Raw genomic sequence first — 20,450 nt, 5'->3', positions numbered from 1 at the left:
TAAAAATCCTGAAAAGGAGCAACTTCACAGGATGTATCAGTCTCCCAGATGAAATGGTTGCTGATACTGATGTGTCAAGGCTGCATGCAGGTGTTGGCACAAGCTAGCAGCATGAACAGATTACTTACCCATAGGCCAAGAGGGTGCACTGGATTACTTTGTGTGTACTGGCTAAGATTTTTATATGATGTAAACTCTACAGCTTATTTTTCAGGTTTGTTTTTGGAAGAAAAAAAAAGAAAGAAAACAACATTGTTTGCATTTAATCTGTTCAAAATAATAATAAAAAAAATTAGACTTGCAGGGCGTAAAATGCTTTGCGTTTGAACAAAATGATGTGGTAAAAATAAGATTTTACTTTGTAGCTGTATTAAATAGTAACCGTGTGCAATTGATATAGTGGAGGTGGAAAACACTGCTTGTTATGAAAAGGTACAGTGTCTCAGCATGTGTATCTATGCCACAGGACGTGGTATCCTGTTTCAGAGCCGTACCACAACTATGTGCAGTGGTTAAAATAGGAGGGGCTACTGAGCTCACTCAGCCTGTTCCTGCTGCTCTGCAGTGATTTCCTGGTTGAAGGAATATTCGTTCTCACAAGTTTTTCCACAGAACGATTAACTTTTCAAATGAAGAGTCATTTTCCAAGCAGTTTCTCTTAGTTCAAGAAAAGGAGCACGAATGTGTTGTGAAGGCAGACTGTCCCTACAGCTGAACTGATTTGGCACCAAATTGTGTTCTCTCTCTTAAAGGTAAGTAATCATGTAAATTCTGTCCTCATGTAGTAGCAGGAACTGGGGAAAGGGGGAGAACAGAGGTGTGAAAAATAGAGGGAATTCCAGTATAACCATCTTCTTACACTGCTTGTGGCCATCTATAGCTTGGACTGCTGTAGTTTTACAGGATTTGACTCGGTACATTTTATGTTGTTTATTTTCTTAACCTGATTATTTCCTTCTTCCTGGGTGAGCTCCCAGTTCTGCTGGCAGTTGACAGTGGTGCCAGCTGGCACAGCACCAGACACTCAGCCTTACTGCAGAAACCTCGTCCTGGCAGGGTGACTTCAGCCTTGCAGGCCAGTGCACACCCTGCCAGGGTGGTCATCTGTGTGGGTTGAATGTTTTCTTGGCTCTTGCTAAACAGGGGAGCATTTTCCACTTCCTCCTTAGACTTAGGGCTAATTGAGGCTATTGTGACACAATCTGTATTTCCTTTTATAACAACAACGAAAAAGCCTTCCAAACTACATTACTTTGCTTATCACTAAAATCTCTGTTGCTACCCTTCAGGGGCTTATATTCAAGGTTCCTGAATGAGCATGTTGTATCTGACATTGTACCTGGAGAAGTATGTAGTGATGAACATCAGCAGATGTGCATTGATGTTCCTAATGCTTGAAAGCACTTGTTCACTGTCTCTCTGTGGTGCTTGCATTCACCCAGAGCATTTCTGTCTTTCCTGAGATGCCTCTGCAATGGTGGCAGGCACCTTGCTCTGCTTTCCACTCAGCAAACCTTTCTGTTAAGTAATCATTTCCAAATGAAAATGCTGCAACTGTTAGAATGTAAAAAAAATGTTATGCAGAAAGGCATTTGAACTGAAGTTAAAAATTAAAAAGGAAGCACTCTGATCAATAAACAGAATGTTGTTGGAGGTAGGAAGGGTGAATTGTGGAACACGTGCTGCAGGGCCTGGTGATCTGTGCAGCCTTCTGTGTATAAGGCTTAAGCCAATGTAAATGGCAGAAGTGCATTGTAATCAGTGACAGAAACAATGTAAGAGAAAATTTGGATGCCTTTTTCTAGTCATATGCTTAATAACTTACTTAAACTTTGGCATTATTACACTTGGCTCTACCCACTGTTTTGTGACTGCCTGTGTCCTCTGCCAGCTTTTATTCTGAGTTGCAACATCCTCACCTTATGAAGTTGAACTTTCCTGTATATCACCAGAGACGCTTGATTCCAAGGTACTGCTTTAACAGGCCAGCACTTCTTCCCTCCCATGTTAAACTTTGACCCTCTTTTATTTTCTGTGTATGTTCCCTCTTCATTTCTCTGTGACTTGGAGCATTCAAGAAACTGCAAGGCAGCAGCCATGCTCCCTTCCCAGATCCTGGTACGTGCTGCAGTGCTTGCCCTGGCAGTCCTGCAGGCCCTGGCCTTGGACACCTTCATTGCAGCCGTGTATGAGCACGCCGTCATCCTGCCACGCACTGTTGACAAGGCTTCTCCTGATGATGCTTTGGCCCTGATGAACAGAAACATGGATGTTCTGGAAGGAGCTATCAAGGAAGCAGCGCAGCAGGTATGAAATGGATTATGAGTATTGTTGATTGGTGTTTTCTGTTCCCTCTGACTGTCCCAGGGGTGCCTTGATGGTGCCTTCTTAATGGAGCCTGTTGTGCCAGGGTGCCCGCATCATTGTGACTCCCGAGGATGGCATTTATGGCTGGGTTTTCACGAGGGACACCATTTACCCCTACCTGGAGGATATTCCTGATCCAGAGGTGAACTGGATTCCCTGCACTGATCCCACAAGGTGATTCTTTCTGTGGTGTTTGTGTGGTTTCAAACTGGTGCCACATGGAGTCATGAGCTCCCAACAAATGTCTAAGCACAACTAATGCATTTTACATCAGGGTACATTTCTATTTCATATTTCAGTATGATCTGAAGTTTTATTGCATCATAAAATTGACAAGAGAAAAAAAGATACTTCTAAAAGATACTTTTTGAAATAGATACCTTAAAGAGAAATTCAGACCACATACAGAATTCAGGTTGCTGAATGTGGCAAAAATATATGGGTTTTTGTTGCATTTTGAAAAGATTAGTACTAGGCTTTTATTTGTTTTGTCTATTTATTTTTGGTTTGGGTTTTTACAAATGTTATGACCATATAGGAGCCCGCATACAGTTTTTGTGAAAAGCCAAAAGCTCTCTGAAAAGTTAGTGACAGGTGATGAGATCACTAGTCAAAGTATGAATCTGTGAGTGATACAAACCCAGAATGTTTTAGTCTCTTTTTTTCCACAGCTGCGATAAGACAAGGTCCTGATTGATAGATCTTTTGTGCTGTAGAACATAATCTTTCCTTGTTCCACCAGGGACATGGTTACGTGTAGGTGAGCACCAGACTTCAGACCCATCCAGCGTGAGCTAAGTGCTCAGCTGTAGAAATACAGACATGGTCTGATTCTTGCACCACAGTGTTCTGCACCTATCCAAAGAGGAGGTGCTAAGACCATAAGATGAGCTCTGTGAGGATGTTCCTCAGTGGTTAAAAGAGGAATATTTGCATTGAGTGATGTGTGCTGAGAGAAGTGCAGGATGTGCAGCTTCTTGCTGGGACATAAACAACTGAAATATAAGGAGTCTTTTTCAATGACTGTGGTGTGGGGTGATGGCAACAAGTCTAAGCACATCTTTACTCCAGTTCTTTACACAGTTAAGTTTTGTGAAGGTGATTTGTATCTCTTCATTGTCTTAAGTCAGGATTTTCATTAGCATCCTTGCTGGACTGTAGTGCCTGCCATCACAGTCTTTCAGTGCCCTATTCCTCTGTACTATCTATGTATCTGGCATGACAGTCCTGCTGTACAGCCACCCTTTATGTTTGCCTGTCCTGCCATGACAGCTGGGACAGAGGTGCTGCCTGTGTGCCCTCAGTGCTCCTATGATGGACACCACCGGCACTATGTATTTTCTTAAGTATTTTTTTCTTTTTTTCTGGTCTGAAACTTGTTAGATTTGGTCGAGCACCAGTGCAGGAACGACTCAGCTGCATGGCCAGGAACAACTCCATCTATGTAGTTGCAAATATCGGGGACAAGAAGCCATGTAATTCCAGTGATCCCAAGTGCCCGAGTGACGGGCGCTACCAGTACAACACTGACGTTGTCTTTGACACAGAAGGGAAACTGGTGGCTCGTTACCACAAGGTAAGAAGTGGCCTACCAAACCTTCCAAAATGTCTCTATTTGACAAGGCAGTTTAATGCCAGTAAATTGTCCCATGACACATACTTATCTCTTATGGATTTTTGCTTTTAATTTAATAGAATCTTTCTGCTGCTGTGAAGTGTTGACACTGTTTGTATTTGCTGTCCTGTTTCTAAAAACAGACTAGAATGAAAACTGAGTGATTGCACAGTTCCCATGTTAGTTGATTCACTGCGTCAGTTTGTTAACTACTTTAGTGAAAACCCTGCTGCTTGAACAGCTCTAGTTTTCAGTGCCAGCTTTTCACCAGACTACTCCTTCATGTTCCAGCATTTTAAAATGTTCATTTGCATGCCATCTTATGTGCACAGTCTGATTTAAGGAAAAAAAGCCCTTTCCTATTATTTTTTTTGACGTGATGTTTAAGCACATTTTCAGCACAGTTTTTGTATAACTGGAATTATAAACCTGTGCTGAATGTAAAATGAGAAGACTACACTGAATCATTTGCACCTCATGAAAGCATATGTTTTCAGTTCTATGTATTTTCTTATGAGGTTCTTCTAAATTGTTTGGGGGCAGGGTGCCAGATGTCATGCTGCTGTGGCTAGACTGAAGTCAGTTGTTTACTTAATGTTCTTTGAACCCAGTACTTCAACTAATTCTTTGCAGGCAATGCCAAGATACTTGCTTGTGAGCATACTGGGTCAGAGAGACACTGCCAATACTGAGGCTGAACTCTGTGTGCCAGCTAGGCATGGTGCAGGAGCTAAGAGCCAAGTTCAGTAAATTTGAACTCATTTTCTGGCTCGTTTACCTGTGTTTATTCTCTAAGTTGCTTGTATATTAAAGGGCTCCCTTATTTAAGAGGAACCCAAAGGACGAATGAAAATGCTGCAGAGCTGAAAGGGTCATACACTTGGATTCTTCTGTCAGTTGAAATCATATACCTCTTCCCTGTCACCACAGCCTCTAACTTCTCTGTTTTTTGCTGTGCTGTCCTGTGCTTCCTCTTGATACTGCTGTGCTTCCTGTTCATACATGCATCTCCACATTGAGATCACCAACCCATCAGTTGCTCTGAGATTCTCTTCCATTATTATTTCTCTGAAGTGTGTCTTTGGATTCAGCAGTATTTTAAACTTAGGTGAAGAGATTATTTTTATGGGAGCTTGTGGGTGGCTGACACATACAGAGTAGCAGATAGCCAGATTTTTTTTCTAGTTAGGTGCCAAGGCAACATATATTTCTCCATATCCATCTTTGGGGCGCTATGGTGATCGTTGTATTCCAGCTTGACTTCCTACATGTGAAGCATTCTAACATTGATTAAAAACTTTCTCTGGTCATTCTGAACAGTTTTGCAAAATGACTCCAAGTTTCTGCATCAGGTACCTTTAACTGGTTTCTCTTACTATTCTTTCCCTTGCAGTATAATCTGTTTATGTCAGAAGCAAATCAGTTTAATTACCCAAAAGAGCCAGAAGTCATCACCTTTGAGACTCCCTTTGGGAAGTTTGGCATTTTCACTTGCTTTGACATCCTTTTCTGGAAGCCCGCCGTGGTGCTGGTGAACGAGCTACAGGTGGACACGGTGCTTTTCCCAACAGCCTGGATGAATGTCTTGCCCTTTCTGACTGCTGTGGAGTTTCACTCTGCATGGGCTATGGGCATGGGAGTCAACTTCCTAGCTTCCAATACTCACAACACCACCATGTCTATGACAGGTAATTCATTTTAATTCCTTTGAAAAATCTTTTTAATTATGAATCTTAATTCCCTGTTCTGCAAAGAACATAATGCAAAGGAATATTATGTGTTTGTCTGGAAGGATTTAGTCTCTGAATTTTAAACTTTGTAAACTCTTTCCCTACCGCTCCATATAAGACCCAACCAAACTTGTGATGCTTTCTTTTCTTTTCCTTAGCTTCCTGGGAGTTCTCTTTCTTTCTTTGTTTCCAAACAAATTGTGAAGTACTACCACTTCTACCTGAGTTCCTCAGTGATTAGCATTACAGATTTTCTTTGATTTTTCTCCATCACTTAGGACTCGTCAGATGTGAATTTCCCATGTATGGAGGAGTCTTCATCTGGTATAAACTGGGCTGGACAGATGCTATCCCTTTTGGTGCTCATGAGAATGGGCTTATGATATTGGTCTATATGGTGTTTTGAGTGGTTTCACTCAGTGGTTAATCTTTTTACATCGACTTGCCAAGAATGAAGGAATGTTCAAGTGACTCTGCTGCATGCAGAAGAGAACTGAGGGGTGCTAAATGCAGTACCATAAGGTGACACTCTGCCTTTCAGCTACATCAGACAGACCTCATGCAGTGAAACAAATGCTACCTTTTTCCAAAGTCTGATCTCTGAGTACTGAGTGGCTAATGGTTACATTTAGCGAGAATTCTGTAACGTTTATACAATACTGGACAAGCTAGCAATGAAAATAATTGAAAGGGCAATATGAAATGTTTGAACTATTTTAGATTAAAAATTCCACTCTCCACAGGGAGCGGTATTTATGCACCAGATGGAGCCAGAGCATATTACTACAATATGAAAACTGAGGATGGGCATCTCCTCATTGCTGAACTGGATTCACACCCTCGCCTTTCTACTGCCTTCCCTTCTGCTGTCAGCTGGAGCTCATATGCTTCAAATGTAGGAAGCTGCTTACCAGATGAAAATGATTTCAGCGGACTTATCTTTCATGATCGGTTCACTTTCACTGAGCTCTCTAAGCCTGAGGGGAATGTCACCGTTTGCCAGAAAGACCTCCGCTGCCACTTGAGCTATAAGATGGCAGAGAAACAAGAAGATGAAGTTTATGTGCTGGGTGCTTTCGATGGGCTTCATGTTGTTGAAGGACAGTACTATCTGCAGGTAATAATTCTTTGAGGCATCACTAGTCCTATTTCACTTTTCTTCATAGTGTCCATAAACATCGATTAGCTTTAAGCTGGAGAGCTAACTGTAAGGACAAAAGGAAAGCATTAACCTTTCTTACTTTACTTTCTGTGCTGCAGCTGCTAATACAAAACTGTGACAAAGGATGCTGACTTCACTACATGGTCATGTATTACAGAATCATGGTGTGGTTGAGATTGAAAGGTACCTCTGAAGGTCACCTGGTCTTAGCCCCCTGCTCAAGCATGGCCGCTTGGAGGAGGTTGCCCAGGAGCATATCATAGAAACATAGGATCATAGAATATCTCAAGCTGGAAGGGGCCCACAGGAGTCACTGAGTCCAACTCCTGGCTCCACACAGAACCACCCAAAATTCAAACTCAATGGCTGAGAGCATTTTCCAAACGCTGCTTGAACTCTGGCAGCTTGGGGCCATCACCAGTGCCCTGGGGAGCCTGTGCCAGTACTCAACTGCTCTCTAAGTGAAGAACTTTTTCTCAGCCTGACCCTCCCCTGACACAGCTTCATAATATCCCCTCGAGTTCTATCATTGTCACCAGAGAGCAGAGATCAGTGCCTGTCTCTCCTCTCCCTTTGTTGAGGAAGCTGTTGGCTACCACAAATTCTCATTCTCCTCTTCTCTTAAGATGTCCAGCTGGTTTTGAAGATCTCTAAAGAGGTGTAGACTCCACAACCTCCATGGGCATCCTGTTCCAGTACTCCATCACCTGTACAGTAAAGAAGTTCTTCTTGATGTTCTGATGCAACCTCTTATGTTCTAGCTTGTACCCATTGCCTCTTTTCCTGGCACTGGACACCACTGAAGAGGCTTGATCCATATTCTTTGCACTTTCTTTTATTTATAGACATTGATGAGATTTCCCTTGAGCTTCCTCTTGTCCAGGATGGCCAGTTCCAATTCTCTCAGCCTTTCATCATAGGAAAGTTCCTTCAGTCCTTTCATCATCTTGATGACCCTACATTGAATTCTTCCCAGCACATCTAGGTCTCCTGCACTGGTGGGCCCAGTAGACATGTAGACATGTGATTCAATGCGATTCTACAGTATTCAACAGAAGCTGGATGGAGAATATCTAATTCAGAATTCCCATGGACTACCAGCCCTCCTACTGAAGTATCATTAGCAACATGTACACCTACCATTAATGTGTGCAGTTGCACAATGTACCTTTGAGGAGGAGAGCTTTGTTTCATTTGTACAAAATTTCCATTCACAAACTTGTTAAGTGTTATTAAGACTTGTGAGAAGGGAATCTTTAAACAAGAGAATTGGAAGCTGGAAGAATTAGTGGAAGTCCCACTGGTCTGCAGGGACAAAGTAAGGTGCTCTGGCAGTGCTTACATCAGAAACTGAGGTTATTTCTAACTATTAAAGTGCAAGTCTGGTATACCTTTCAATTAGGTCAAGGGGTGAATGAATAAGCTATGGAAGAGATTCTGTGACAGTCATCTACTCCAATGCATACCAAGTTTAATGACACAAGGCTTTCATAACTGAGTGTTTCCCTTTTGCTCAGTATGTTTCCTTTTTGCCTTCCTGACAGATATGCACACTGCTCAAATGTAAGAGCACGGACCTGAGCACGTGTGGGGAGCCAGTGGAAACTGCACAGACCAAATTTGCCATGTTCTCTCTCAGTGGCACATTTGGCACTAACTACGTCTTTCCAGAAGTCTTGTACAGCGGTGTGCAGCTGGCCCCTGGGGAATTTGAGGTAATGGTACACTTTGGAGCTGATTCATGCTAGATTCTCTGTGGACTAATAATGGCATAAACTATGTCACAACAAAGTGAACTCTTGTAGTGATAATCAAACGTATTTAATACCATTTAATGAAGTCAGTAGTTAATGTAAGTGGTATGGTCTGATGTACCTTCTTGTTTTGTGACATCTTTCTGAGCTCTTCAGCTGTTCATATTAGTATTTCTCTAACTATATCCTTCTGTTACTTTTTCCAATCAGGTACTGAAGGATGGGCGTTTGATAAGTAAGTCCACACCAACAAAACCAGTTGTCACTGTGACGCTTTTTGGACGGTGGTATGAAAAGGATTCTCTGAAACAAGATCCACAACCGACTGCCTCCCTATGATGTTACCATAACTGAAGGTGTACACTAACAATCCCATGTCTAAATGAGCTGCATTATTCTCTACCAAAATAATCAGGATTATGTTTCTAGTGATAGGATCAGAGGGAATGGTTTCAAGCTACAGCAGGGGAGATTCAGGCTGGACATTAGGGAGTATTACTTTTCAGAAAGGGTGGTCAGGCACTGGAATGGACTGCCCAGGGAGGTGGTGGAATCACCGACCCTGGGGGTGTTCAAGGAAAGGCTGGATGTTGTGTTGAGGGACATGGTTTAGTGGGAGCTACTGGGAATAGGTGAACGGTTGGACTGGATGATCTTGAAGGTCTTTTCCAACCTTGGTGATTCTATGATTCTATGATTCTTCCTGTTGCACAAACTTTTTAATGCGTTCCAATTAATAAAAATGCAGTTACTTTATTGATACCATTTATTAAGAACTATTTCTATATTACAATATTAGTAGTCTTTTATTAATACAAATTAGTAGTTGTATTTCCCTCTGTTTTCTGTATTTTGAATTTTCTAGCCCTCAGAAAACCTATATTTTTGGCCAGAGGATAACTTCTTCTTAAAATAACTTTGCAAATTTTATAATTGCAAATTATTTTGAGACCAATAGATAAAGCAGTAAGAAATATGATAAATGGCAGCTTTCTACGAAAAAAAAAGCTCAATAATTATATTTCTCTGGTGTGCAATTACTAATGCTGACTTATACAGGTCTTTTTTTTTTTTAACCACAGTTACACGTGATTTTTTTCTCCTATTTGTGCTGTTTTGGTTTTGTTGTTTTTTATGTTGTCAACACACATTGTTGGTACGTTGCAGCACAGGACAGTCCATTGTGAAGACAGAGCAGGAATTTCAGTCAACATGTCAACTCTGAACCAAAGCCTGATGCCTCTTTTTGTACACAGCTGCCTTTGAATGATCACTTCTCTGAAATCTCTGTTGAATAACTTGAGACTGAAATCTTGGTATATTCTGCTTGCTAGCTCTGAACAAGAGTTTGTTAAGGGCTGCTGATTGTACCGTATGCAGTGCTGGAGATGTCTGTAGCCACTAATGAGGTCACCAAGTGCCTAGTTTCATGTAACAGCTTCTTCCTCCCCTCTTCTCGATTTCTTTCCGGTCACGTAATGCTGGAGTATGTGAAACAAGCCTTCTTTGCTGCTTCATGAAATTGCTGGGTGGTGCTGCCCTGCAAATTCATTTACTGTTGGGACTGGGAGATCAGCTACTCCATGAGAAGGGTCTGTTTATGTCTTTGCTTCTTTTTCCTTAGTGACCTGTGCCTTGCTGCTGCTGCAGGACCCTTGTAACCTTCCTTCAGTGTATCGCTCTGTCTCTCTTTGTGCATCTCTCCCTATGGCTATGTCTTTTAAAAGGGTCAGGCGCCCCTGCTAGTCCCAATACCTCTTTCTTTTTTCCTCAAACTAGGCACCATTCCTGGTTCTTCGGTTATGGAGATGGTGAGAAGTCAGAAATGCAAATACTATCCAGACTCCAACACTGATTATCATTGATGAGTGCTGTGTGAACCCTTACGCTTTTAAATGCAAATAAATATTCACATGTGATATGACATAATAGTGTAGATGTGCTTATCAGAAACCATCTTCCCAGCCCCACCCCTGCGCCGCATCCTCTGACTCATGGAATCTCAGCATCCGTGCTGCTGGAGCCACCCTCTGTAAAAGTCTTGTTCACTTTTAGAGTCAGAGGTTGCCTGACTGCAGACAGATCTCAATCTGGCAAGGGATTATTCAGCCTCATCCGCTTCCCAGGTGGACAAATAATGCATACTCTGTTTTTGTCCCCTGGAAACCTGGGTCACGTTTGCAGCTCTCTCCCGGGGAAGGGCCTGGATTTAAAGGATGCAATGGTGTGCAAGGAGGTTTCATCTTGCAGTGCAACAGGAATCCAGGACTGTGGGGCAAGTCTGGAAGGCAGTTCCTTCAGGGCTTCTCTCTGCTGATACAAGTCCATTAGCTAAGACACAGGCAAGTGCCTTGTATTCTGGATTTGATTCTAGGCTGTTGCTGTCTGGCTAAATACATTTCTATGTCAAATACTTTCTGACAGAAGATTGGAATAAACCATTAAATTCTTTTTGTTCGTGCATAGCAATTACAATCGTGAAATATGTTGCTGTGCCAAGTGAGGCAGGCCTACAGAATGAAATCCTCTGCAAATCTACCCATTCATATGCATACCAACTCACTACGCATGAAGATGACTACAATAAACTGTTCTTCCAGGTCAGTGTATCAAAACAATTGTTTTGATTTCTATTGACTTCAATTTCTATGCCTGACAGCTAATTCAGAAACAAAGGAGGTAAGAAACCGCAGCACCCAGATACAAGGGACTTATGTGCACGTGTAACTTAATCTTCAAGATTTCCTACAGGATGGTCTGTAGATCTCACCATAGCAGGGTGCAACAGGCAAAATGTAGAAGTTACGGCTCCCAGGCGTGACTCTTCTCTAGCAGAGATCTCTTTTCTAGGGAAGAGAGATCCTCAGAGCTCAGTCAGTAAGCAGTGTGCAGGCCTGCCCAGGCTGGCATCCCTGCTGCAAGGTGGCCCTGAGCCGGGAGCAGCTGGGCTGTGCTCAGATGGCAGCACTGATGGCCTGTGGCCGTGCCTGCACCCAGCAGGAATGTGTCCAGGAATGTGTCAGTTCCGGGCTCTGCTGTCATTTCCCAAACTCCTGCAATCTGGGTTTGCTTTGAATGCCATGCCTGAATAGTTCATTCATCTGACAGGCGATATGTTTTTTCAGCTGCAGCACAGCCAGCAGGATTGCTCAATGCTCACAGCTCTCTAGCCTTTGATGTTCTGAGAGTTTCAGGAAACGGTGTCGGCTTCCTAGAACTTGGGGAATTCACAGATTTCTGCAAGACCTTCCTTATTAAAGTTCTCTGTCTTTCCTTACCCCTGTCCTCCTGGGTGACTTCAGGTTTCAGGTATGGGGCTTTTGAGGGCTCACGTCTCTGCTGTGGTTTTGGTGCTGTCTGCTCCCTGGCCAGCTACATTGCAGCTGCCTACAAGCACAATGTGCACTTGTCGGAGGACAGAGAAATGCCTGCTTCTCCTGATGAGACCTTGTTGCTGGGCAAAAATAAGAGTTCTGAGTGGAACTGCACAGTGAAAAGGAAGATACTGTCAGGGTGGCGAGTCTATTCCTTGATGCCTTGCTGAGCAGTCTGTATGAATAGCAAGATTACTTTCCTTCCTCAGAGACATACCTCAAGTTGGAACATCAGAATTTTTATGAAGCATTTGGAGCTATAGTAGAAATGTGCCTTTCCAAAATATTCTGCAAAACATTGCTCTTCGTGAGGAATAAAAATTGTTTTGTATGATCAGTTTGAAATTGCTCATTGTGCAAAAACGTGCTTTTAATAAAATAGCAAAAATAAAAAATTGTATGTTAATTTATTTTCACAGAACAAGTGAATATTTTAGCTCTAGGCAGAAAGGTGAGAACAATTCAAGGGTTAGTTTGTACTGCAGTGTGTACAGATTGTACTTCCTCATCTTATGCAATAGGAGCTTACTTCCAAAACAAGCTTGTTACAATCTTTACTCCTCCTCCTCCTATCTGCTTTATATTCCTATGCGCGCACTAGTAGCAACAAGGCAGTAGCCATGCTCCCTTCCCAGATCCTGGTACGTGCTGCAGTGCTTGCCCTGGCAGTCCTGCAGGCCCTGGCCTTGGACACCTTCATTGCAGCCGTGTATGAGCACGCCGTCATCCTGCCACGCACCATTCACAAGGTTTCTCCCGATGATGCTTTGGCCCTGATGAACAGAAACATGGATGTTCTGGAAGGAGCTATCAAGGAAGCAGCGCAGCAGGTATGAAATGGATTATGAGTATTGTTAATTGGTGTTTTCTGTTCCCTCTGACCGTCTCGGTGGTGCCTTCTTAATGGAGCCTGTTGTGTCAGGGTGCCCGCATCATTGTGACTCCCGAGGATGGCATTTATGGCTGGGTTTTCACGAGGGACACCATTTACCCCTACCTGGAGGATATTCCTGATCCAGAGGTGAACTGGATTCCCTGCACTGATTCCACAAGGTGATTCTTTCTGTGGTGTTTGTGTGGTTTCAAACTGGTGCCACATGGAGTCATGAGTTGCTCCTAAGAACTGCTGATTTTTAAAATCTCTCAAAAATCGACTGTATAAATGTAATGCATCAGAAAGAACCCTTATGTAAATGGTAGTTAGAACGTGTAAGGTAAAAAGCATTTGAGTCTGCCTTAATTTTGAAAATTAAAAAAGGAGGAAAATGAGGAAATTTTGGCAGCATCGTTATTTTGAGAACATGCAAAAAGCTTATCACTTCAGACTGCTTGAGGAAAATCTTCTGTTGCTTCTCTTACTGTAAGCTAGTAAATTATCATGGCTTCAGCAGAGATGAAACAAGATGATTCGGAACTCAGCTCACGTGTCTGGGGTGATTTCTAAATCAAATTGCATAAAATATTTCTCTAGATCTGAAATAACTGCCTTTTAGAGATCTAACTGCTTGCACAGTCTGTTGTGGCATACTGGGCTACTGTGAATGTCTGTCTTACAAAGGTGGAGCTGGAGGGACACAAAAGGGACCAGGGTTATCTCTAAGCCAAGCTTTTGTGTTCTTCTATTCTGGGAGTTTATTAAGGGAGATTTCAAGAGTCAAAAGGTCTGTAAAAGTTGTGACCACTCTTTCCCAATGACTTACAGCCTTAAACAGAGTGAAGAGTCTTAATAAAAGGTCTTTTGAAGTTGAGAATTAGATTTCCCTAAAAATTAATGTTTGTTTTAAGTTTCTATCTGTATACTGGCTTATTCTCTCATTTGGTTTCTAAAATTATCCATAGCTTTGTATGTCCACAGCTAGGTATCTTTATGGCCCCTTCCAACCCAAGCCATTCTCTGATTCTATAATTGTTTTTCCTTTTTGTCAAAAATCTCTTAGATTTGGTCGAGCACCAGTGCAGGAGCGACTCAGCTGCATGGCCAGGAACAACTCCATCTATGTAGTTGCAAATATCGGGGACAAGAAGCCATGTAATTCCAGTGATCCCAAGTGCCCGAGTGACGGGCGCTACCAGTACAACACTGACGTTGTCTTTGACACAGAAGGGAAACTGGTGGCTCGTTACCACAAGGTAAAGAAAAGCTTTGTCATCACACTGTAACTAACTGTCAAAATACTTTTAATCTCTAGGGCACAAATTTCAGAAGGTTTATAGAATTAGATTATTGTAGAATGACAGTCAGCCCAGGACAATCCAATGGAGGGCTCCTGCAGCTAGAGGAAAGAGCAGACAAGCACTTGGCAATATTTAAGAGCTATTCTCATGAACACTATGGCTGCAGAAGGCATGCTATCAAACAGCTCAAGGCTACATTAGCGATAGCAAACTAGAATGAAGAGTGATGTATTCAGTCATCATCTCATTCAGTTAGATAGTCTTTGGCGTAGTTTTGAACAGGTCAGACTTTTCCCAAGTGATGTCTTGGCAGCAGGTAGCAGAAAGCCCTGGCTTGACACTGCTGCCAGTAGGCAGAAGGAACAAAGTCCGTCCTTTCTCAGTAGACCTCTGGGATGAGGATCTTACTTACTTTTGCTCCCTATCTTCACTGAGCCTTTTCAGGAGATCTCCAATGACTATGAAGGAGATGTCCAATGACATTTGAGTCAGGATGCCCACCTTGACCTGAAGGAAACTCAACTGTCAGTTTTGCTTTAATCTCAGACACTAAAGTGGCATTCTGTAATCTTGCCTTATTTTTATTTCCTAATATGTCTTTTTCTTTGCCTGCAGTACAACCTGTTTAGACAAGAAACTCAGTTTAATTACCCAAAAGAGCCAGAGTTCATCACCTTTGAGACTCCCTTTGGGAAGTTTGGCATTTTCACTTGCTTTGACATCCTTTTCCGGGAGCCCGCCGTGGTGCTGGTGAGTGAGCTACAGGTGGACACGGTGCTTTTCCCAACAGCCTGGATGAATGTCTTGCCCTTTCTGACTGCTGTGGAGTTTCACTCTGCATGGGCTATGGGCATGGGAGTGAATTTACTGTCAGCAAATACTCACAACACCATCATGTCTATGACAGGTGAGTTGCTTTTTGTAAGGAGGAATTGTCTTCTTCTACAGGATTCAGAACTGGGAAAAAATTAAAAATCATGAAGTCTCTGGAAACTAGTATGTCAAGAAGAGTAAAAATATTCTTTGTGTTGTATTGGATGGATGGCACAAACATTCAGCTAAATATTCACCCTCTTTCTTAGAAGCAGAATTTTTCTGTTTAGAACTTACTCAAAAATCAAATGGAGAAAAAAGTATTTTAAACAGAGCTAAAAACGAAAAAGTATTTCTGCTTTGTGTTGAATAAAAAAATTCAGGTTTCTGTTGCTGCTCAAGAATTAGAAATGGTATGTTTTGGCTTGAGCTGAACAGATAGCTACTGCGATTTTTTTTCTGTAAGCTGACAAAACATTTCCATAGTTGCCATTATCTGTAACTATTCTCCAAAGCAGAAATGAAAGCCACAAAGGAACATTTTTGTCTGTCCTAAGTGCACTGAGTTTTATCCACAGCTTTATGTTTCCTTCTTTGAAAAGTAATTATGCCCCGGGACACCTTCTTTGGCAAATATGTTTCTTGCAGAGCACTAATTTATATAAAAATTAATAGCTTTATAATAGTTTTAATAAAGTTTTTTTCTTCTTAAAAAGCATGACCTTGTGTGAAATTGCCTTTGGAGGCTCATATTCAAGATCCAGTGAAGCACAAAAAGGTGCTTCTCTGAATTTTAGGTCATTTTTTTTTACACTGTGAAGTGTACTTTAGCGACTCTCTGCTTTAAAATTCTTTCACAATTCTGGTTAATATATTGACTGAAGACTGCTTCATGTGGTACGGGAACTGCTGAGTCACGGCCTGAACCTGTGATTGATCACCTAAGGCAAGCAATGAGTCAGCCACAGGAGCACAGGTGAAGGCAATTCACCTGTGCTGCCGGAAGGGGTGGAGCCTGGCTCCATCTCTCCTAGACCCATTTAAGAGCTGACTACCAGTGGAGAAGGATCTCCTCTGGAGATCCACTCTCCTGGAGTTTTGTAAGTGAGCCCAAGATATGGGTAAGCTTTCTATCTATTCTCTTTTTGTAATCTGCTTTGCCTAACATTCTTGTTTATTTTGTAATTGTAACATCTTAATATTCATTGATTACACTCATGTTTACACACAGTACGCTCATGAGGCACCCGTGGTGGTTCACTCATCAGGTGGCGGTGACCCTGGGTTCCATGCATGTTGTTTGCAGGCAGCGGGCTGTTCACACCCCAAGGGCCGGCCATGTACTACTACAACAGCAAGACAAAGGAGGGACGTCTCCTGGTAGCAGAGCTCAGCGCACGACCTCGTCTTTCTCCTAACTATCCTGCTGCAGTCAACTGGAGCTCATATGCTACAAGTGTCAAAAACTATTCAGGAGAAAATAAGACCTTTTCAGGAGCTGTCCGGCGGGATATATTCACTTTCAGTGAACTCAAGCACAAAGCTGGAAATCACACAGTCTGTCAAAAAGACCTCTGCTGTCATTTGACCTATCGGATGTCAAATAAAAGTGAAGATGAAGTTTATGTACTGGGTGCATTTGATGGGCTTCATGGCTCTGTCATAAAATACCATTGGCAGGTAATTTGTTCAACAAGAATTAGTGTAACTATATGCCAAAATGAATGAAAAATTCCAAAACATTCATTTGTTTTTGCATCAGAAGAAGTTTTCTTGTTATTAAACACAGCTCTTGAGTATGAAAGCTTACTGTATTTTACTTTTCTGTGTCCTCTTCCCCACAGATATGCACCCTGCTCAAGTGTAAGAGCACAGACCTGAGAACGTGTGGACAGCCAGCAGAGACTGCACAGACCAAGTTTGCCATGTTCTCCCTCAGTGGCACGTTTGGCACTAACTACGTCTTTCCAGAAGTCTTGTACAGCGGTGTGCAGTTGGCCCCTGGGGAATTTGAGGTAATGGCACACTTTGGAGCTGTTTGTAGATATTCATAGTCTACACAGAACAGTGATGAGAATTTGACCTGTAGAAAGTAACTAAGCAAAGCAACATTTGGCTATTAGACTTCACTCCTCTTTACTTTCATCTGAAAATGATTTAGTGGGCTACAATTTAAAACAAGCAAACAAAAATTTGCTGCCCTGGTCAGGTATATAGCCTGCATCACTATGTGTGAATAACTAACGAGAACATACAAAACAGTTACTGCCCTTCTCACATTCTGAAGAGATGGAGAAATGATCTTTATTACAAAAATGGAGCTGGAGGGAGTTCTGAAGACTTTCTGGAAATGTGGGAGGGCAATTGCAGCATGACATTTTGATTGTCTGAGCTCTATTCCAGTGCCTGAAGTGCAAGAGTATTTCCATGTGCAAGATAGAAGATTCACATTCTTTTAATTCTTGTGATTGTCTTTAAAAAGTACTGCATCAAGTTATTTGACCTCAGAGACTTATCCTCTCTGTACCATGAAGTAGTGTTACTCTGTTATTGGATATTAGTATCATCCTTTCTCTATTCAACTAGGTACTGTCTGATGGACGTCTGCAAAGTAAGAATGGCACATCAAAACCACTCTTAACAGTGACGCTTTTTGGGAGGTGTTATGAAAAGGACCTGCCTCATCCCCTGCGAAGCTTCCTGTGATGTAACTCCCTAAATGTTAATCAATCAGCATAGGCAGGATGAGAATTTCCCACAGTGATCCATAAGCTTCTCATGATTTGTAACAGTTATCCTGTATCATTCATATCCTTCAATCTTATTCTTCTGCTTAGTAGCTGGGGCAGATGAGTTTATTTAGAAGATCAGTGGTCACTCTATTGTGGACCTAGATCAACAGTACACTACTGTACTAGTGCTTGAGCCAGTGCATTTGTTATATTCTGTCATATGAAAACTCTGATTAGAAATTATTATACTTTTCAAAAATATAACATAGGTTGCCAGAATAATCCTAGTCATAAGACTGATGCTGAGATGTGTGGAATGTGTATTTGGCCACCTTTCTGCCAAATGAATCTTCCCCAAAGAAGTTTCTCTGTCCCTTCTGGCTCTTCCTGTTTTTCAGACTAGAGGAGCACTAAATGTCTGTGTCCCTCAACTTTATGTGCCATTCACCAAGGCCTTCCTAATATTCAGTGGGACTCAGCCATTCTGACCAAGCTACTGTACTATGAAACAAAAAACAGATTTGAAATGGTTTTAGGTGCAATCTCCATGCAGTTTTTCATGATCCACACAGTCAGTGAGTCTGCTCCATAAAGAACCTTCAGTTCTACGGTCCTGCACTGCTTTGCATGTGTGGCATACACATGCTAGGTCCAATGCATTTCAGATCACACTTACCTTATAAGTGTAGTACATCATTCCTCTGGATATTTGGAAAATTTCTTCAAAACTGTGAAAATGTAGGAAGTGGCAATGTTTTAACCATACATGTAGTGTAAGAAATGTGCATTATCTGGGACTTCTAGTGATGGCACATGACACTTGGTAGCCCTGGGCTGGCTTGTATCTACCATGTTTTGCAGCAAACAGGCCTTGTTTGACCACATATGCCTTAGTGTGATCCCTGCTTTAACATTAATCCCACAGTCTTTTACATGTATTGTTCTTCACATCCCTGGCATGCGGCATGCACCGTGTTTAGCATCCATTTGCCCTAAATGTGGCACATAAACACTCCGTGGCTTCCCACCTCAAGCTCACCAACATTCATTATCCAAAATTTTTTTTAACCATACGAGTTCTGTTTTCTTTGTGCTGTTGCTTCTCAGTACCCAGGTTTGGAGACTTCTTTGAGGCTTTGTTTCATCCTGGAAAGAAAACAGCTGAGCTTATAACCAGAGGAGGGGCCATGCAATTTGGGAGCAGTTATTCAAACATGCAGGGCCTCAAGGTTGTGCTTTCCAGTGGCTCGTCCAGCACCTCACCCTTTTCTTGCCTGACTTGTGGTTGTAACCTGGAACAGCCATCAAACAAATCTTGGTCAAGAGAGAGTATGACTTCCCAGTGGCAGTACTAATCCTACATGGCTATTGGTTGTGTAACAGGTATGGGGTCCCGAATTTCAAGACACAGAAGGCCATGCTGATGAGTGGGAGCTCATCCCTGCTCCCCAAGCCAGTCTAGTACACTCCAGGGGCCTCTTACCTGGTTTGTATTGGGCAGCAGTTTGGGAAGGGCAAACAAGTACAAACGTGCTGGTTTTGAAGGTTTGTGTTGTCATTCTGATGACAACATAGGTCTCTTGGTTTTCACTGGAGTCAACTGCCAGGCTTGTATAATGAAAAGAAGAGCAGCCAAGAGCAGCATGTGGATGTAATTTGAGTTTTGTTTTTCTTGCCACAGTCAAATCTCTTGATTAAAGCTTGTTTTTTTCAGTGGTTGGTATCAATAGGATTACTTTTTAATTCTTTTCCCATCCTTCCCCTTCCACACACACAAAGGAAGAATCTGGGGTCATTTTAGGGATTATCAGTGTCATTCTCAAAAGAGAAGTCACTTTACTGGTTGCTGGTTCTCTAAATCCTGAGTATTGTGTGCACTCCAAATGGACACGGAATTGATAAAAATCTTTCTAAAGCTGGAGAGGAATACAGACAGGATTGAACAAACGGTAGACATTCAGCTTATTATTTATTCCCAGGCTTATCTTTCTCACGGCAGGTTTGTCTAGACCCTGTGGAAAGTAAAGTGCCTGCTGTTATTTCAGCAGGCATTATTTGTTGAGCACAAATAATAAAATGAACTTTTGGCCTACATCCTTGCTATTTTACTTAGATGTTTTTTAGGATATACTCTCCAGTCCTTGTTGGAGATTGTCCTAAGTTCTCTAAACAGCATTCAGTTCTGCTTTATCTAATTGTTGATATCTAATGCCTGTCTCTCCTACTTTCAGTTTGTCTGCACTAAGAGCCAAATATCTTAAACTAATGAACTTTTCACTGAGGTCTGGTAAGGACAAATGGGGACAGTGAAGTTACTATACTACTACTAAAATCAATGTTGGTACATCAGTTCACGTCTGCTGATCATGTGCCTGCGGAGTCAGAGACTTCCTGCATTTAATTTTGATTTCAGCTAGTTTTAATTTTGATTTCAGATAGTTGAGCTCTCTTTTCAGTTCATGCTTCAAGGTAACCCTCACATCACCTGACTGGGTCTGGCCAGGGTTGGAGGTTCTGGTTTCTAACCAGGGCAGTTCTTATAAATAATGGTTCATAAAGCTCCATATAGTTCAAGTAGCATTTGGGCACCTCTCTCAGACATAAGGTTTGAATTTTGGATGGTTATATCCAGAGCCAGGGGTTGGGCTCAATGATCATTGTGTGTTTCTCAGAATATTTCTGTGATTTCAATTTGTGAAATCACAGAATCACAGAATCACCCGGGTTG

The 20,450-nt window shown here is 42.0% G+C and overlaps 2 protein-coding genes across 5 annotated transcripts; both read left to right on the top strand.

Annotated features, from left to right (window-relative positions):
• Window positions 1-533: 533 nt before the first annotated feature.
• LOC122186151 (pantetheinase-like) lies at window positions 534-10,552 on the top strand. 4 transcript variants are annotated; one of them, XM_042882592.1, is made up of 9 exons: window positions 534-752; window positions 2,071-2,307; window positions 2,411-2,541; window positions 3,751-3,943; window positions 5,376-5,670; window positions 6,456-6,829; window positions 8,419-8,589; window positions 8,839-8,984; window positions 10,408-10,552. In XM_042882592.1, the coding sequence occupies exons 2-8, from the start codon at window positions 2,098-2,100 to the stop codon at window positions 8,965-8,967; spliced, it is 1,503 nt and encodes a 500-aa protein (XP_042738526.1). In that variant the 5' UTR covers window positions 534-752; window positions 2,071-2,097; the 3' UTR covers window positions 8,968-8,984; window positions 10,408-10,552. The 4 variants fall into 4 exon arrangements, with proteins under 4 accessions (XP_042738526.1, XP_042738507.1, XP_042738536.1 ...); XM_042882573.1 differs by having other exon boundaries at window positions 9,796-10,552; XM_042882602.1 differs by lacking the exon at window positions 10,408-10,552 and having other exon boundaries at window positions 537-752; window positions 2,079-2,307; window positions 8,839-9,144.
• Window positions 10,553-10,654: 102 nt separating this feature from the next.
• Window positions 10,655-19,803, top strand: LOC122186166 (pantetheinase-like). Its single transcript, XM_042882617.1, has 7 exons — window positions 10,655-12,832; window positions 12,925-13,055; window positions 13,940-14,132; window positions 14,793-15,084; window positions 16,297-16,670; window positions 16,835-17,005; window positions 17,577-19,803. The coding sequence occupies exons 1-7, from the start codon at window positions 12,623-12,625 to the stop codon at window positions 17,694-17,696; spliced, it is 1,491 nt and encodes a 496-aa protein (XP_042738551.1). The 5' UTR covers window positions 10,655-12,622; the 3' UTR covers window positions 17,697-19,803.
• Window positions 19,804-20,450: the final 647 nt, after the last annotated feature.

The sequence above is a fragment of the Lagopus leucura genome, unplaced genomic scaffold, assembly GCF_019238085.1.
Source record: "Lagopus leucura isolate 7727_CA_CO unplaced genomic scaffold, USGS_WTPT01 Super-Scaffold_73, whole genome shotgun sequence".
NCBI lineage: Eukaryota > Metazoa > Chordata > Aves > Galliformes > Phasianidae > Lagopus > Lagopus leucura.
The sequence above is the reverse complement of the archived record's forward strand: the minus strand, read 5'-3'. Positions and strand labels throughout refer to the sequence as shown.

Coding starts and splice junctions, on each gene's coding strand:
- LOC122186151 (XM_042882592.1), top strand. CDS start 2,098: ATGCTCCCTTCCCAGATCCTGGTACGTGCTGCAGTGCTTGCCCTGGCA. Junction 2,308..2,410: donor TCAAGGAAGCAGCGCAGCAG/GTATGAAATGGA, acceptor CTGTTGTGCCAG/GGTGCCCGCATCATTGTGAC. Junction 2,542..3,750: donor CCCTGCACTGATCCCACAAG/GTGATTCTTTCT, acceptor GAAACTTGTTAG/ATTTGGTCGAGCACCAGTGC.
- LOC122186166 (XM_042882617.1), top strand. CDS start 12,623: ATGCTCCCTTCCCAGATCCTGGTACGTGCTGCAGTGCTTGCCCTGGCA. Junction 14,133..14,792: donor TGGTGGCTCGTTACCACAAG/GTAAAGAAAAGC, acceptor CTTTGCCTGCAG/TACAACCTGTTTAGACAAGA. Junction 15,085..16,296: donor CACCATCATGTCTATGACAG/GTGAGTTGCTTT, acceptor TGTTGTTTGCAG/GCAGCGGGCTGTTCACACCC.